General features: G+C 43.9%; 1 protein-coding gene across 2 annotated transcripts; it reads right to left on the reverse strand.

Annotated features, from left to right (window-relative positions):
* Window positions 1–225: 225 nt before the first annotated feature.
* Window positions 226–16,373, reverse strand: ing1 (inhibitor of growth family, member 1). 2 transcript variants are annotated; one of them, XM_039745904.1, is made up of 2 exons: window positions 15,826–16,373; window positions 226–2,289 (listed from the first exon to the last, which is right to left on the reverse strand). In XM_039745904.1, the coding sequence occupies exons 1-2, from the start codon at window positions 15,959–15,961 to the stop codon at window positions 1,583–1,585; spliced, it is 843 nt and encodes a 280-aa protein (XP_039601838.1). In that variant the 5' UTR covers window positions 15,962–16,373; the 3' UTR covers window positions 226–1,582. The 2 variants fall into 2 exon arrangements, with proteins under 2 accessions (XP_039601838.1, XP_039601839.1); XM_039745905.1 differs by lacking the exon at window positions 15,826–16,373 and adding an exon at window positions 15,527–15,609.
* Between the last annotated feature and the right edge of the window lie 2,754 nt (window positions 16,374–19,127).

Raw genomic sequence — 19,127 nt, forward strand, 5'->3', positions numbered from 1 at the left:
GCACCGTTAAGACGCCCGGCTGGAGGCAAATTTTGTGATCAGAGCAACCCGCCAGAGGGAGCTCCAGTCAACGACCCTCAAATCTCCGGTGAACAGCCCGTTATTTGCACAGACACCAAGAGGTGAGCATTTTGTTGGGGAGTTTATTCAATGACACAGTTGGTGTCCCAACACTTCACCCTTTCTGTGACCGGTCACGTAAAGTAAACCCAGCAATCAGGTGTGTTTTAGAGAAACTGTTCATTTACTCTATTTTAATAATCTCAATAACACATCTGTACATTCTTTACTAAAGTGTTCAAGAATAAAGTTACACGGATACAATGTCAAGTGGCCTATAATACAGGAAGTGCAATTTCACAATAGAAATGTACATTTTTACAACACGTTCCTTTATCTATTTCAATATACCAGAAAATGTCCATTTGTGTGTGTTGTTTTAGGTTCTAAATAAAATATGAACTTCTGTGATTTGTATACTTCACATTAAAAAAATTCTGGTCGGCAAAGAAAGTACACAGATGACTTTAAAAAAAAAAAAAAAAAAAATCACAAAAATATTGCTGCATAAAGAACTGTGTCAGTCACTGTCACCAAGAGTGACATCGGTAACCCGGTCACACTTAACATTTTTTTCTTAAAAATTAAAAAAAAAATAAAAAAAACAAAATAAAAAAATAAATCGCCATCGGTCACGTTTGTGCAGATTGCCTTCGTTTTCGACACATGCCTGATGAGGAGTTCTGCCGCCTCCGTTCCGTTGTGCACGTGCATTTTGCACAATCCCGCCGTCCTTTTAGATTTTCCACCCGACGTGAGTGAGCATCTGAAGAAGATGAGCTTGCGAGGGAGGAGCTTCTCTCGCGCCCATCTTCATTTTACCGTCCTTCCTCACTTCTTGTGTCGTTCCAGTAGGCACCGCACCTCCCCGGCTTCAGATTCCCTTCAGGCATGCGAGTTGAGAAGACAGCGCCATCTGTAATATCGTCTTTTGAGAGAAACCCTGTAGTCTGTGTAGTGCAACGGTGAGAGCGGAACAAATACTGACGGCCTGTAAACACAACAACAGTTTTTATCCTTTCAGCATCCCGCGAATCCTTTGATCCAACGTTCCAGAATGAGCGTGCAATCTTATTGCTTTGTTGGCATTTTCCAAAAGACAGACAAGCAAAAGCCCATGATATGCCACCCTTTGGACCAAAGGTCAGTTTCCTTTCAGTAAGTGCATCCCGGACCTTCGTTTACGAGAGCAGACAGGCTGCGGAATCCTGCCATACTCCACTTCTCGATTCCCCGTGCTCAGGTGGGAATAATCCGTGGAAAGGCTGAGACGACTCAGCTTAGCCACCGATTACTCGGGTCGCCCTCAGTCTTCGCTCACCCGCCATCACAGGAGGTAGATACGGCAAGGTTACCATGTGTGCTTTGCAGGCTGAGCAGATGCCAGCGCTTCTTTTTTTTTCTTCCGATTTCACTTGCACTTGCCAGGCTGACGTCCCTCATCGGTGTTATGTGCATCTACGGCGGGCTTTTGTCCTTATTTTTTTTTTGTTGCACAAAATAAAACAGTTCAACGCTAAAACTACCTGTTGTACGCTCTCTCTTTTTTTGACTTCTCCAGAGCTTTGTCCATCGTTTTCTCATTCTCTCCCCTACACTTGGGGCAGTACCACTTCCCTTTGGGCTTGTGATTAAGTGCCACGCACGAAAAGTGAAACCACTCGATGGGGCACTCGTCGTTGTCACAACCGATCATCTCCCCGTATGACACCTGGTTGCACAAACAGTAAGTGGGCTCGTTGGGGTCGATGGGCAGGTCTGCCGGAGAGGCCTCCCTCTCCGCCTTCGCTTTGGAACGCTTCTTTTTCTTGGAGGTTTTGGGTTTTTTCTCCTTGGGCGTGCCAGCTGTGATCTCCTCGCTGTGGTCGTGATTATTGGATGCGTTTTCCCGGTTCTCGTTGTTCCTCTGTCGTCTCGATCGCTTATTGCTGGGCTTCTCAGTGGTGTTGCTGTTCTCGTTTCGACATTTCTCTTGACTGGTTTTGCCGGGCGTGATCATGCTCTCGCTGGGTTCTGGATTGGTCTCGAACAGTTCTATGTGACTGTCTACTTGTCTGGTTCGGTTTTCTACCAGCTCCACCATCTGACTCACTATCTGAATCTTCTCGTCCCCAAGTTCTTGGCTGCGGATCAAAGCCCTCTGGATGAGGTGTTGCAACCTTTTCTTCTGCACCGGGTCCGTCTCCTTTTTGTGTTTCTCGTAATTTTCGTCCAATTCTTTTAAAATCTCTGTAACAAAAAAAAAAAAAAAAACATTTTAGGACAATCGGAAAAAAAAATCCAAACTAATCAGTACCCAAATTATGAAAAATCGTGGGGAAAAAAAAAACCCACACTTCTCCATCTCTCTATTTTACAAACCCATTTCTGTTTCTTGGTCAAGTGGGGCCAAAACTTTTGTTGTCAGCATCTGACGTTTGGATAAGACCAAGCCTGGGTGGCATGTCATTTTATCACCTGTATGCACAGTCACACCACTCTGTGATGCGAGAGGAAAACCAGAACAAGCAGACAGAGAAATCCACAAAGACCCCGGGGACAACATGCAAACTCCACGCAGGCGGTGGTGACCAGATACGTTATGAGGAAGGGTGACGCTTAGAGCAGGGGTGGCCAACTCCAGGCCTGGAGGGCCGCAGTGGCTGCAGGTTTTCTTTCTAACCCTTTTCCTAACCAGTGACCAGTTTTCACTGCTAATGAACTTCTTCTCCCTTCATTTTAATAGCCCTGTTTTTAAGGATTCAGTCCTCCGAATTGATTTTTTTCTTCATTAAATGACAGAAATGAGACGTGAAACGAGTTGACAGACCACCAGCTGACTTGGTGCTTCAAACTCCAACCAGTTTCTTAATGAGAAGCCAATTCTTGCTGTTAATTAAACTCGTTATTTAATTCCATGGCTTGTTGCTGCTCTCATTTTGCCACAGCAGACATTTCCAAAACTGTTGATTTTCTATTTTTTCTAAGAAGACCATTAAAATGTTTCGATGACCTGAGAGATGAACCTTTCTGAGGCCGTCCCCTTTCTTTATTTTCAGATATCATGTGATGGGCACAGGTGAGCTGGTCATGTGGCGGCTTCTTTTGTGTCTCCTTATTGTTTGGCCGAGTCAAGTTAAATAAAACTAAAGCAAAAGAAGTTAATTACAGTCGACCCTTGATATACGACCGGCCTGACATGTGAACAACTTGATTTACGACCAACATCTTGCGGTACGACCCGAATGCGGTCACGTGTATCCACTTGTGCGATTGTAAACAAACAGCCGAGAGCGTTCGTAAGCGTCAGTCGGAGCCCAGATACGTGTTTGTGGACGTAATTTCGGTCAGTGCAGTGATTTATCTATATATACGAGGGGGGATCCAAAAATAACCGGAATTTTGTTGTTGTTAGGTTGGTACTTGTAGTACGTGGTTGGGCCGCTAGAGCGATCTAGTTACACTCCTCACAAGTCAGTCTGCCAAGTGTCATCAGTCTGGAAGGTTGTGCTTGTGTGCAGTGAATTTTGTAAAAGTAGTTTCGTGCAAGCGTCGTTTTTTTACGATGGCCGATTATCGTGAGCAACGTGCGGCAGTGAAATATTGTTTTCTTCTTGAAAAAAGTGTTGCAGAAACTATTATTATTGAAACGGTATGACAACCCTGAACCACCCACCCTACTCACCGGATTTAGCTCCGTGTGATTTCTTTTTGTTCCCTCGGATGATAAAAGACTTGAAAGGAAGGCGTTTTGCTGACGTCGAAGAGGTAAAACAAGAAACGACCAGAGCATTAATGGGTATTACTTCAGACGAATTTAAAAAATGTTTCGAACAATGGAACAAACGGTTATATAAGTGTATTTCCACCAATGGAGAGTACTTTGAAGGAGACTAAATGTATTTTGTACAGAAAATTAAACACTTTTTAAAAATATTTCGTTATTTTTGGATCCCCCCTCGTATAATTCACTAAGACCATGGCAAGCAAGACGCATAATTGCTAAGCAAGAAAGAGAAGGTAACGAAGGTAAAGAAAGCGATTGTTAAGGGATGTTAGCTAGCGGGCTGGCGCGGCACATGATGATGTCATCAGGCTGAGTCAGCACCGGCTTGCTTCGGAGTGTATTATTACAGCAGTTCACAGTTCAGTTTGAACTGAGTGCTCGACTACTGTCATTATTAACTTGAGAAACAGCGATCACAATCGAAACAAAGAAGGAAATCGCGCGGAAATATGCGAGTGGTGTTCGTGTGACCGATCTCGCTAATATGTACAGCATGTTGAAATCCAGCATCTCGACAATTTTACAAAGAAAAGATTTGCATAAGGAAGCTCCTTCTACACAATAACAAACTTCCGTTTCATTCTCCTCCTGCAGCCCAAAGATGTCAAATTAAAAGGTGAGTATAGTATGAAATTGTTGTTTCTGGTAGGCTGGGCACTTTTTATAACCTTTTGGTTAGTATATTAGAAAAATTATTGGTGTTTTGGTAAATCATGCACATTATACAACCCTTTTTTATTACGAAAAGGTTAAGTAAGTGTTGCTGTGGTTCAAAACGCATTATGGGTATTTCCATTATTTGTTATGGGAAAAATAGTCTTGACTTACAACCAACTTGAGTTACAACCAGCCCTCATGAACAAATTGAGTTTGTAAGTCAAGGGTCCACTGTAGTAGGAAAAACTGGTCACTAATGATGGCACGGTGGCACAGTGGGTAGCTCTGCTGCCTCACACACAGTTAGGAGACCCGGGTTTGCTTCCCTGTGTGGAGTCTGCATGTTCTCCCCGTGTCTGCGTGGGTTCCTTCCCACAGTCCAAAGACATGCAGGTTAGGTGGATTGACGATTCTAAATTGTCCCTTGTGTGTGTGCCATGCAGTGGGCTGGCGCCTTGCCCGGAGTTTATTTCCTGCCTTGCATCTTGTGTTGGCTGGGATTGGCTCCAGCAGACCCCCCCCTTACCCTGTAGTTAGGATATGGTGGGTTGGAAGATGGATGGATGGATGGTCACTAATTAAGAAGATGGTTACAATGAAAACCTGCAGCCACTGTGGCCCTCCGGGACTGGAGTTCGATGCCCGTGGCTTAGAGAGTCAAGGCTGGGGGGCTGTCAAGAGGCAGGGCCTGTTAAAGCCCATTGCGGCACTTCTTGTGTGATTTTTGGGCTGGACAAAAAACAAATTGTATTGTACTGTATTGTAATGCTGGCACAAGCTTGCTGCCGCTGCTCTCTGCGTATGTTAGCCTTGGTTTGACACTTCTTCATCGTTTCCCACTCTCCTTCATTGTGTTTTGTTTATTTGTTCAGGACTGTAATTCCCTACTTTCCCATCCAGGATTTAGATTTTGCTTCATATTCCAATTAAAGGAAAACTGTAACTCCCAAACCTTTTGGATCAAAGCTCCACTACCAGCAACATCTGTTTGTACTTCCAGTCCAGTGCTGATTGGTATTAAAATTGCGACTTCAGTGTCGACCCCCAACTTCAGACACAAATAGCGAAGTCCCCCCACTCTCTGGTCTCACAGCTGCTTCAGTACCCCCAGCCTGCAAACATGCAGGGCTTCCTCCTCAGTCACACAATCGTACGCCTCCCTGCTACACTAAACTCCGCAAATCACGTTCACTCCTTGAAGTGTCTGACGCGGTTATATAAAAATATAATTTCAAAGAGCAGATTACCCCCACCGTGGTGACTCGAGCCAGATGTAATATGAATAATACATGTAAAAAGAACAAAGACCCCCTTGGGGTTTTGATCACTCTAATAAATGACTGAATGCGAGGTACTTTAAAACGATCATTTACCTCTGGTACCCAAATTAAAAAAAAAGCTGGGACCGTACCGTTTTAAAAATGGGGTTTTTGGTACTTTCATACCACGCACCTGTGGTGTAGCGGGTCATAGATCAGATTGAAAAGGCCAGTTTTAAATACAGGGTGGTCCAGATCTAATTCTGCAGATCCAGATCGTCTGGATGACCGAGTTATGCGGGGATGATTCCAGTTCGGCGCGAAGACGATTCTTCATGTCATCAGTTTGCATACTTCGCGATGGTCCAGGATTTTTTGGGTGATTTTCTATGTAATAAACTTAATATTTTAATTAATTTAATTAAATTAATTAATTATGTGAATTTCCCCTTGGGATTAATAAATTATCTATCATCTATCTAATAAGTTATAGCGTAATGAAAATTGCATAATTACATCTGGACCACATTATAGATAATCGCCGAGGAGGGCATGGTAGTATGGCCAGAGCAGTTCCCGGGCACATCTGTGATTAAAGCCGGGAGCTGCTAATCGCCACACCTGATCCACGTCCCCGTAACATATAGTAGAAGCGCGAGGCGGATAAGGGAGTGAGAAAGAAGGAAAGAACGAGAACGGAGGTTAAGGGAGAAGGCAGCAGGAAGGAAAAAAGCCGGTGCTGGAGTGAGAGTGCGAGCAGGCTCGCTGAAGGTTGAATGCAGCAGGAAGGAAATGCAGCTGGAAGGAGAGCCCCGGAGGAGTGTTTGGTCAACTCTCGGGGGGTTTATGGCAGATGGAAGCGGTCGCTCCAGCTGAGCAGTTTTGGGGAGTTGGGAGTGACCGGCGGAGGAGATGACTTGCCGTTGAAGGAAGCAGCAGTCGAGGAGGATTTGGGCGTGTTGAGCCCCAGCATGAGCACCCTGGCCGCTGGGGAGGGAACCCAAGTCTCGGTCCGGCTGGAGTCTTACGTAGCCAGGGATCAGATGGCTACCGGACCAGAATAGGAGGGAGCTGCATTTGCTGGTAGGCCGACTCCCTGTATGGGAGAAGCAGGGGAGCCGCCAGTAGAAAGAAGAAAGCACCGTGGTTTTAAGACATGACTGCTTCCAGCCATTGTTTTAATCTCATTTTAAAAAGGATTTATTTATTGGATTTTAACCTCCACAGTTCACCTGTTTTAACGGATCATTCGTTTAAGAACTATTTGACATTGCACTATTTATTTGGACACTGTTTTTGCTTTTTTAAATAAAAGCACTCTGCCCTTTTTGCACCATCCGCTTGCTTCGTTGTTGATGTCTTCACTGTCCAGCTTACCGACGGTGTCAGGTTCGAGAGCATGGAGCAGAACCCGCATCGTCACAGCACCCCTTTCTTTGCAGCAGTGCGCAGCTCAAGTGAGGGTAGTTAGTGGTCAGGCTGGAATGGATAGCCATTGAGTGGCCGATTGTCCTTCCAGGGTTTGACTCCAAGCCTGATAATGAAATCCATTCTCATCGAATTCATTGATCCTTATCATCGTTGGCGATTCTAACATCAACATTTACCGTATATTTCTACATGTAGGCATAATAAACAAAATTGTGTTCTTTGTTCTTGGCTTTGTTCTTTTTTTTTTTCCTGTTTATTATTTCTTATTCTCATTGAGAACGTCGACTTTCACATATTTCCCTGCTTACTTGGAGTTTAATGTCTGATATTAGTTTGTATCCTGTGTTATTAATGTCATATTTGGTTTTATATCCATTTTATTCCTTGGAATACAGGTATGCGCTGCTTAACATACACGACATGTTCTATGAAAGAGAACTTTTATACGATTTGGACGTTGTGCAAACACCGAATTGTATACACTACTTTGTAAGGCTATATGAGATACTGTAGTGTGTCTGTTGTTGACTAAATGCAACAACTCAATAAGCGAGATTGAGCCTACGAGTCAAAGCATACACGGTTACACAGTAAACTTTTGATATGCAAGTAGGCAAAGTTCATATTAAAATAACGATAGAAAGTACAGTACAGTACTAGCAGTGCAATTCTGGGGTTGAATACGGGAAGCTGTTAATGTTCGCTCAGTCCATTTCTCCAATTGAGATTTCTAAATCCTTTCATAACTTTATTAGACCATATACGATAGGAAGTTGTCTGAACAAATGTTATGTGGTGCACAGCTGTATTTACAAAGGATTATATGAGGAGGAGTCAAGCTAAAGTTAGAAAATGGGATTTATTACAAAATGGAATTAACCTTCACAAAACCGACGCTATCATTTCTCAGTGTCGTCTCCAGCCTTCTTCTCAGTGCACTCGTGCCTAGAAGTGTCTGGATTCCAGCAGAATAAAAGTTTTTGTCTCGTCCTAGCTACCACTCGAGCATTTGAGCTATCATTGAACACTACTTGCCGAGGGGTACTCCAGTCACTAGGGCAAGTTCCTGTGACTTGCTGGAGACCAACATGAAGCCTGCTATTTAATCCAAGTGGCAGGGACTGCTGTCTCAAGGACACACACACTGCTAAGAACACCAAGGCTTGTCTGGAGAAATTGAAGTTTGAGGGATTGCCAGTTCTCCTTATTCGCCAGATTTGGCACCATGGGATTTCCATCCAAAAAAATCTAGGTGGTCGTCGATTCAAAACGATGTGAAGAAAGTGGTGCACAAGTGGTGGCGAGGATGAGAGAAAACCTTTTATTCTGCTGGCATTTCCAGACAGGTGGCATAAGTGCATTGAGAAGAAGGGTGGAGACGACATTGAGAAATGATGTGATCAGTTCTGTGAAAGTTCATTCCATTTTCTAAGTTTAGCTTGCCCCCCCCTCGTATACATAAAATACATTACTATTTCATTATTAATTGATCCCAAATCTGACCCAAAGCTTTATTCTCTCACAAATGTACAACACACAGTTATCCTTAAACGTGTTATTCTCTCTCATGTCATGTCTCACATACTGGATAACAATACATGTTGTAGGAAGAGGACAGGCTGGGAAAGGGGATGGTTTTGTACTCAGATGAGAGGCCTGAGAGGAACAAGAGATGGACAAGAAAATAAATTTGTACCCAGCTGGTATAAATTAATGGATGGCACAGCAATCGCCAGGAATTGCGAACAGTTCCATTCTCCGTATGCCAGGTGGCAGTGGTCCTCACATGGCAGTTCAGGTGCAACTGACAACCCTGTCGGGGTTATCGGGTGTCATCAGGGGAGGGACCTCCATACTTTCTCTATGGCCCAGAAGTGCCTCCAAGTAAGACATGATGTGTCCGGCTGCCTCTCGACTCTAAATCAATGACGTAAGGCAACACTCAACTTGAGGATGGAAGGAGCTAAAGAGACCAAAATGTATGCAGATTCCATTAAAAGAAAGTCTACACTGTGCTCTTTAATCATGTCGGTATTGTTTTGATTGAGAATTTTAAATGGTGGAGTAGAGGGGTACATCAAGGATACGTAAATGTGTATTTGTCCCATACAAAGTATGCAAAAAAAAAATCACTTTTTCCATTGTTTTCTGACCTCGTGCTGACCATCAAACACCTTTCGGCAGGATAGTTTGCTCTGCTGCTGCACGTGGAGCGGTTGTGCTGTCTGCATATTCCTTTTATGTTGTCGTGTGCCTCGTCCTTTTTCACCTCACAGCCACTGTAAATTCTGGCAGTTCACAGCCAACAGATTTTCCTGAGCAGTGGGTAATTGTGAAGCTATTCACTTTAAGGTTCTGTCACATTCCACTTCACTTTTGTTTTAATGGATTTTTTATTGAAGACATTTGAAGACTTATGGATGCATCGCACTATTTATTCGAACACTGTTTCTTTTTGTTGTTGGTTTTTAATAAAAGCGCTTTTGCACCATCCCCTTGCTCTATTTGTTGTGCCTCACTGCCGAGCTCATCGGTAACATTACCGACGGTGACGGGTTCAAGGGCTCCCGGACAGACAATGGGAGCATGCAGCAAAACCCGCACCGTCACACAGATGTTATAAACTGCTTGAAACTGGAACAAATCAAATTTGCACTTAAGGGGATCTGTACAACACTTTTTCTAAACCTGGCAGGATCTAATCAATAACATTTTAGAATAAGCATTTAAATTGAGGAAGCAGATTCTCTGCCATCTTTTACTCCATTTATCTTTATTTATTTATTATTTTATCTATTCATTTGTCTTTAATAGTATAAAGTTTTACACTGCTGGCCTAGCTCTCTTTCTCAGAGGTGGTGAGTCGATTTGTTTTTTTTAAAACTTCGAGTTGTGTATGGAATGTTATTTGATTTTAATAAAATCAATAAAAATAAAAAAAAATTGCGGTTAGCTAATGTGGTATACCCCACTTGAATCTGAATCGGCCTTAGCTTTTAAATCTCCATGGCTGTAAAACAATACAAATTGCCATACCGGATCGGTCGAGCCCCGGGTTAACAACGACTGCCACCAGTACTGTTAGCCAACAGGGTGCTGGCAGAAATTGGGCTACTGTTGGCCGAAGGAGAAGAAGAGGGGGGAGGCGTGTCCTGAGGCAGGAGGAGGAGGAGGAGGAAGGTAAAGAGAGTGGAACTGAGGGTAAGAACTTTGAATGTTGGCAGTATGACTGGTAGGGGGGAGAGAGTTAAAGGATAGAGCTGCCAGGCAAGAGGAAGGCCTAAGAGATGTGGTGAGAGAGGACATGCAGGTGATGGGTCTGACAGAACAAGATGCAGAGGACAGAAAGGTATGGAAGAAGATGATTCGCTGTGGCAACCCCTAACGGAAGCAGCCAAAAGAAGAAGATTAATTTTACATTTTACCAATTTTACATTTGTGTCAGGAACTAATTAACCTGTTTTCACTGTGGCAGTCAATGTGTTAAACCTTTGCAATGATAAACTACAAGAAATTGCGAGTCAACGTCATTACCCAGTATGCTGCCAACTTAAATCATTAGACCACCTTAGGTCCAGGCATGTGAGCGTCTTCGGTCTGCGCAGAGATGGCTACGCGAGCGCAGGTCTGCACAACTCTCAAAGGCATCCAGGAGCCCAGCAATGTTTCCGAGCTAAAACTAAAACTGAATACTCGAGGCCATCTAATGGAAACTAAAGGGAAGTGCACTCAGCACAGAAAACACTTGGCACAACAGTGCTGAATTCTGGGGAAAGCCTACCATGACAAGTAGATAAAGTAGACAAAGGGGGGGCTGATAATATTTAAAAATAAAAACTGTGAATAAAAACACAGCTATTACACAAATGGCCTGTTCAACGATGATATGTGTGACACATGGACTGTATGATCTCCTCCTCTGGCTGTAAGCCTTCTTGATGATTCAACGTGTGCCGCGTTTGAACTATGGGTGGGCCTGGCTTTGAAATTTGAATGTTGGAGGTTGTCCCTTTGACCTTTTCAGCTCTGTGACTCTTTCCTTGGTCTCCTGTAAAATAATATCCTTAAACTCAGTTAATTATTGTGGAGAGGAACTGAAACATATTCTAGTAGCTGGTGAATGAATGGCAGGAACAAACCAAGTCCCTCTCAGGACCAACTAATGCAAAACGCCACACTAACATTTGGCCGAAATGGGGTCACCATTTAACCTGACAGACTAAGGATCTGTGCTGGTATCTGTAAGGTTGCCGATTCGAATCCCTGTTACTGCCAAAGGGGATCCTACTCTACCCTCAACTGCTCCAGAGGCGCTGTACAATGGCCGACCCTGTGCTCTGACCCCAAGGGTACGCAAAAACTAACAAATTCCTAATACAAGAAATTGTATAAGTCGAAATAAAGAACAAAAATGTCCGGAGGACAAAACCCACCCAGCCCAGACAGAACAAGGGTAATAACTGGGCACGAGGTAGCAGATCTTTAAACTAAATGGTGAATCACATACTCAAGGATACCAATAGGAATTAAGAAGTGCAGCCAGGAAGCTTTACTTTACTCAAAGAGTTGTCAGACTCTGGAACAAACTACGAGACATGGAGTTGAAGCAGAAACCTTGAGAACCTTTAAGAAGAATATGAATGAGATATGAGAACATCTTCACTATTAGTCAAGCCAACGTGTGGGAAATGGAGTGAGTGGTCTCCTTTTGTTTGTCAAACTTTTGTGCTCATCTTATGCAGGTATACCCAAGTGTGAACCCCATTTTTTCCTACTCACACTTTGATTACTTCTTATAAATGAATTTGCCCTAGGACAGGGTTTCTTAAATCTTTTTTTGATGCAGCTCAATATTGTTCTTTTTAATGTTCTTGTTCAATGCCTGGATGGTCACCCATCCCCCTTGGAGACTCATAGCTAACTTGTCATGGCGTTGGGTTTGTTTAATATTGAAAATTGGTTAGTCAAGCATAATCGGGGATTAATAATTGAGGACGATCATTGGGGGAATGTCGATTGCTTAATTAACCCATCACGACCCACTTTACAAACCATTAATACAACAGTATGTCACAGCTCAATGGTGGTGACCTGCAATTAATTTTTGTTTAAAAGTTATAGTTTAAGAAGCCTTGCTCTAGGATACTGTAATGCCCCTGGGTCCGGACTTGAGCGGGACATGTTCCTCAGGTGGTTGATGACATATTCGAGAAAGTGGGGGTACCTGGAGATGCCAGCTATTAAAGGCAGGCATGTGAGCAGGGTGGAGAATGTTGGGTGCAGACAGGGCACCCAACGAGCACTTTAACCATATGCCCCTGGAGTCCATCAGCTTGGGTGTATAGTCTCCAGCGAGCCTCAGATGGGGACCCTGGCCTTGGATTGGCTTACAGAGCTGGTGGAAAGAATGGTAATACACTTGGGATACCAAGGTGCCACTGAGTCCAGATACAAGACTGATTATTTCCTCTTTGGAAATTCCAGACGAGGATGCACTTCTTACACAAAGAGTTGTGGAAATCTGGAACAAAACTATGGAGGCACATAGCTGAAGCAGAAACTCTTAACAAACGTTAAGAAGTATCTGGATGGGACATTGAGACAGCTTAGCTACCAGCTGACAGACGAGCCTGATGGACTGAATGGTCTCCACTCATTTGTAAGATTTCTTACTGGCATACAGGTTGCCTCTGCACTTGGTTGAGCAGACTGAGGCAGAGCCAGGCAGCACCTATGAATGGGAAAAGCACCTGGGAGTGTGGGACACTGCTGAAGACACGAGCTGCATGGCAGAAGCGGCTGCTGAAGAAGCTAACGGTCCTCTTTAGGGCCAACCTAAAATCAATATGGCGAAGTGGAGGATTCCATTTCTCCATCCCTTACATCCCCTGTGCTGTTATCATAAATAGGTAAATAACACAGTAATTAACTTTCCCGATTCTCCGACAGTTTCTCAGAAGGTATCAGAACATTAACAAAACTAACAGTTGTGGACTAACCTGTGAAGGCAGATTGTCCAAAAACCTTTAAACTCCCAAGTGGTGCACACTGTTGTCAGACCCCAGTTCGATTCCTGTAAAATTCAGCATGCGGTCAGGTAAATTGGCCTAGTGTGGGCATAAGTAACCGCAGGATGGAGTGGGGTCTCATTCAGCGCTGGGTCTCCTGTGACCCTGCACTAATTAAGACCTTAAAAAAATGATTAACAAATAAACGAAGTAATTTGCTTATTCTGTTGATCCTCTGATAACCCGTCAGAGTCTGTCGACAGGCCACCATGCGCCCTAGTCCTTCAGTGTAAACCTTTATTCTGAGATATCTATATAGCTCTATATTTATATCTATCTCTACACACACCCTACACATCAGGAGGCACCACATAAATTTAACTTTACAGACAATAATAGACGTTAATATTGCACATATACATTATATATTGAGCCGAACTAACGGACAAGCACAATATGAACATTATTTAAGAGTCTAATGGTTATTAACGAAATATTTATATAGCACCTTTCCCATCCGGATGAAGCCTTTATGAATTCAGCAAGTTCTGCACTGTATACTTCAGTGTCGCTTGACAGAGGGCAGAAAGGCAAATGAGCAAAACACGGTTGGCCTGGGAAGGAGGAGAAAAAGAAGGACCGAGCTGCTGAGTGAAGGTTGATCAGGTACATCAACCCCTCGTAGAATCGGAAAATGATGAAGAGGAAGAGTCTTTTAACGAACAATGATTTAAAAAAATAATCGAAACGTTACACTTTTGAGAAGTTAGGTGAGCACAGAGCGAACTTTCCAGCCCTGCAGCGGAACAAGACCAGGGTGTCCTTAAGAGTACTGCCCACAATAGCGCATGCGTGCCCGATCTCTTATTTCATTCTCAGGCAGCTCGTGTGTAGAAACAAATCACCGACCACCGAAATATGCCCGAGGTCTCAAACTGGAAAAAATATAAAGGAGGGAATCGTAGTGCTAGCATAATCGCATCATTTCCGCCTCCCTCCCCCCACACTTTGCAACGAACGTTAAAAATAGACGAGGCACGGAAAAAATGGAAGAGGGTTTACGCAAATTCGTTACCGAGGAAACCTCATCAATGCTTTATCCATACGCAAGCTCACAACGCTCTCGACGGGTGCAAAAGACAGCGTCGTCTTACAAAGAAACGGATAGCGCGCTAATGTCGCCTACTCGCCCTCGCACTGACTGTTCTTTCTCCCTTCTCGTACTATTCGAAACACGCATTGCATCACAGCCCTCCCGCACACAACGCCGGCCGGCCCGCCCCGGACACTCGCGGATGCTATTGTTCTCGCGAAGTAAAGGCGGAACTAACAGGATGACCGACATGACAGCGCACCAATGACAACGCCGATGTCCATTTAGTACCGTCTTCCAGTACAACAAACTGTCAATAGGAGGTTAAGATGGAGAGCAGCGCCACACGCCCCGCCCCCGTAACGTATCACGGGGCGGGAGTACACCGTAAAAAAAAAAACAGCCAATCAACTAGGAGAGAGCAGACTGGAAGGGACGGTTCAGCACGTTCAAACCAATAGCTACTATCAACAGGCGGGGATATGAAAAATATGCAAATACGTCCGGTGTATATTAAATGGATGAAGACGCAGTTGTAGTGAAGCGCGGAGGGCGCACTCAGAGTCAAAGGAAGAGTTGTGGCGAACGCGCGGAAAATTAATCCAGTATAGCAGAAATAACAAATAAAACGTAACGATTCTCAAATCCCCAAGCACGTCTGACATTCGCCAATTGTCCCTACTCGACATTAACCCTCGAGAGGAGGAACTCTCGGACTTTCCACCAGAAAAGTGGATTGCGGTTAAGTTCCGGACTGAGCACGTAGTGATAAACAAAAACGATAGTCGCCAAATCGCGTTATTTATGCGGCGATCGTAGCCAAATGTAACCTTGCACGAGAATTAAAACAGTACAATGTTAGATTTACCAACCCCCGCCCCCCCCCGGTTCTTTTCCCGTACACACCACACAATTTTGTCAGCCGGCTGTGCCGGCTCCGGGGATCCGTACGTTTTGCATTTCTTGTCCACGTCGAATATAAGATCCTTGTTTATGTTTAACACTAAATCCGCTTTTGTTTGTAGCGTCGCATCTCATTTAAACTTTTATCAATGACGACCCCCACCCCCCCGTTTCTCTCAGGCGCACACACACACACAGACACATCTCTCTATCGTTTCAAAACTAAAGCTAAATCGTGCCATCATAGTTGATTAAACTCGTTCAATCGTTAGAATGAGAGAGCACGAAGGGATATTAACTAAAAGCCACAAGACGAAGCTTCTTCTACAAAAGGAGAAAGAGAACCAACCCTGCCCACCAAACAGCAGTGCCCAGTCAACAGCCATCATGACTATTGTACATTCCTGAATGTTGTCGGGCTGTAATCTTGACTTGGTGCCTTCATCGGTTTGCTGCACACTAAAGTTAACGTGCCCGCTTTTCTCCTCCGATTTATAAAAGAAAATACAGCAGCCTCTTTCTAAAAAGGCGAAATCTTTTGTTCCGCCCCGCAGGACTGACGCTGCAGATTGCTGGGCTTCTTTAACACCGAAGCTGGGGGGTGGCGAGAGAAAGAAGTCGGCGGCTACAGCGTTTCGAGTACCTTACCTTGATATTTGGCGTCGATCTCCCTCATCAAGGAGACGTTTCTCTGCAGGTCGAAAGGCAGGGACTCGACAGAGTCCAGATAGTCCTCCACATAGTTGACAACGTGCAGTGGATCCCCGTTCGCAGGGCTCAGCATTTTTATCTGTCCCTTCTTCCAAAGATGCGGCAGAAAAAATGAAAAATAAAGCAAGGGACAAGCACAGATCCGGTAAAGAAAACCTGGAAGGCAAAGAACAACTACATCTGGTCCTGTTAAGTGGAAAATAGAGCAGCCAGCCCCAAAATCTGCTTCACTCCCAGCTCAGCGGCACATTGAATGGCTGTCAGGAAAAAAAAGAGAGTCCGCAGGCAGAGAGAAAAAAGCTCCGTACCGAGTCGGCTCCGGTGTCCGGTTAAAACGCCTCGATTTTACTGCAATCCAGCGTCCTCTTTTTCTCCTCGGCTTGCAAACAGACCCCGCCGATCAGCCTGTGTAGCTGCTCCACTTGATCCAACGTGGAAAACCAAATACCAGTTTCAAACACTTGGGAAACACTCTGAGCCGTAGTGCGCAGGCGCGGCTCAGCAAGCCTAATCTGCATATTCATAAGGCGAGACTACTCGGCGCGGCGCGACTGCGGGCAGGCAGGCTTCTAATGGGGGGCCACGTACACGAGTGGTACCGGAATAGAGTAAATAATGGACCCTACTGGTAACGTCTCAGTTTTTAAATTTGCTCGTGCCACGTATTTTCCGCAGGTGGGCGTCACGTACACTTGTGAAATATGTAAGATCACGCTTGCCTCGTCTAGTAGGGTTGGTCAAAGAAAGCATAGCACCCCGCTGAACAGAACTAGTCAGTGGACTCGCACCTCTGCCTATATCCCATTATTTAAAAATCCCGGCTGGAATTCATTACGTCAAAGACGAGAGAAAAGCACTGCGTTCACTTATTTGATGTATTTCTAGAAACTTTGCTGCCGCGATCTTTTTTTACTCTTATGTGGATGAGGGGAACTGCTAGCAAATCGCGCTCTATTTGTACACCATATGTTTAAAAAAATAATGGATTGGTGTCACGCGGAGATAGCTTCGGTGTATACGGTATGTGTGCATACGTCGCGTGTTACTTTGTTGTTGACATGCCCTGATTTGTAACCCGGCGTCATCACCGGGAAGTCCTGACCCCATCGGGAGAGTGTTCTTTCATTCTGTCCGCGTGCACCTCCGTATTGTCAAAATACGAGAACGCGCATTTGAACGACCGGGTCGAGCAACAAATGACAAACACTGCAGCCTTCCTGAATAGGAAATTAGTTCCTCTATTTGACCAATCTGAATAGAGAGGAGGCGGGCACTCGTCGCTATGTGGGTGTTACTAATAGCAACGGAAGGCTGGCGCAGAAAGTTTCTTCTTGGCGCCGTTTCCTGTTACATGTATACATTCGCTCGTAATTGCGTATACGGTTATGCAGGGATTGCTTCCCCAGACACAACGATTGGTAAATACAGCAAAACGGGGTGATTTAGAGACCGCGAACTTTATGAACTTAACGTCGCTACCTCGGCCATTGTCCTAGCGTGATGTACGCAGTTTACAAAGCGCCACGGCCTTCGTTGAAACGTTTGGCGCCGATTGTTCATAGCTGTAATAGGAAAAGTCTGAAGAAAAAACAAGTCTGAACTAGCGTAAGATGCCCTAATTCGACGTATACTCAAGAAATATAACGTTTTACTGCTCGAGATTGAAGCACATAAATAAAAAAATAGATTAAAATGTGTTCCGCAACGTAAATGTTTGAAGTATTCCCGATTGTAATGGAAATTTGCCATTTTTTACCTCCAGGAAGAGATCCATAGAGGGCTACATCCCTAGTGATGGACCAACAGTAATGTGAGTACTCTCTGACCTTGAAATCGATACCGTACATGCCAAAATTACCCATCCCTATTTTTCCCCCCAAAGTATCACATTAGGGGGGTGAACACTTGGGGTTGGTTGACGTGACCTGCACAACTTCAGGTCCTTCTGATCATTTGTGGTTTATTCTTTATTATAATAATATAATTTCCTGCACAAAACAGGCCTAAAAATGCCAAAAATAGGGGAAACCCCAAAAGCTTGATATCTTACATGCCTGGTCATTAAGACAAGTCAAACGGTATATCATACATGGTGGTTTAATTGTAGCAGTGAGTCAGAGATTGATGGAGAAAAAAACAACTGAAGTAATTTCAAAGCGTTCACAGGTAATTCTTAACGAACACAATAAAATGATGTTGCAGTAATGCAAAAATTTTATAATAATATAGACTTAATCTTAGAGGTTAAATATGAACAAAACACCCATCCAGGAATGATCTATAATCCTGTCCTATAATCCTTTGAACACAGTCCTGCTATGTATAAGTGTCTGCATGTAATCACTGCAAATCTTTTGAATGTATGCAGTTTATACAGTTTACTACAACAACCATATAATTTAAATAAGTGCTCACATCACAGATCAACTTCAAACCAAAACGCTGCCAGGGGTACAGAATAAATGGGCAAAGAAGTCCATGGGCAAAATTGGAGAAACAACTGGGCCACCCCATTTAATCCAACAAGAGTCCAACAAATAGTACTTAAATAAACGCTCAGGGTGCAACAACATAAAACAGGTGTAACAAGTGCCTGGTAAGCCTACTTGGCTTCTCTCCGTCAAGTAGGTTGGAGTCAGGGACGTCCCCCATACAGATGATTCGATTCATAACTGGGTCTGTGCATTCCAGAGATGTCTGTATCTACAGGGCATGACCTGGAAGGGGTGGAGTTTCTTGGGGTATTGTGGGTGAGGTTCAACTGCCCTGACTGGGCATCAACATCGCCCCCTCTTGCCCAGGAATGGTACCACAAGCATCAGGGAAGTCCGACAGGTGAGCCTCAGACGCCCATGTGTGACAACAGTTTAAGAAAAAAAGTTTCAACAAATTTAATAAGGGTAAAGTATGCAATGCTTTTATATTTTTACATTCTGAAATAGTCTAGTAGGTACATTTTTACATCCATCTTGAAATTTTGAATCACAAGATTTACTTGAACTTGAACTTTATTGCGAGGCAACATATTCACATGACAAGGTAAATACAAATAACACAATATATGAACTGTGACACCATCGCAACATTATATACAGTAATGAAAAAGAACAGAAAACATAAATAAAGCTATAGTAAAGTAGAATTGCACTTCTGCCTTCTAATATAATTAAGTAAGCTCTATATAACATAAACACAAAGTAAGCATAAATTATTACTGAATGGAGTACAGAAATTAGGGA

Source organism: Polypterus senegalus, chromosome 2, assembly GCF_016835505.1.
Source record: "Polypterus senegalus isolate Bchr_013 chromosome 2, ASM1683550v1, whole genome shotgun sequence".
Lineage (NCBI taxonomy): Eukaryota > Metazoa > Chordata > Cladistia > Polypteriformes > Polypteridae > Polypterus > Polypterus senegalus.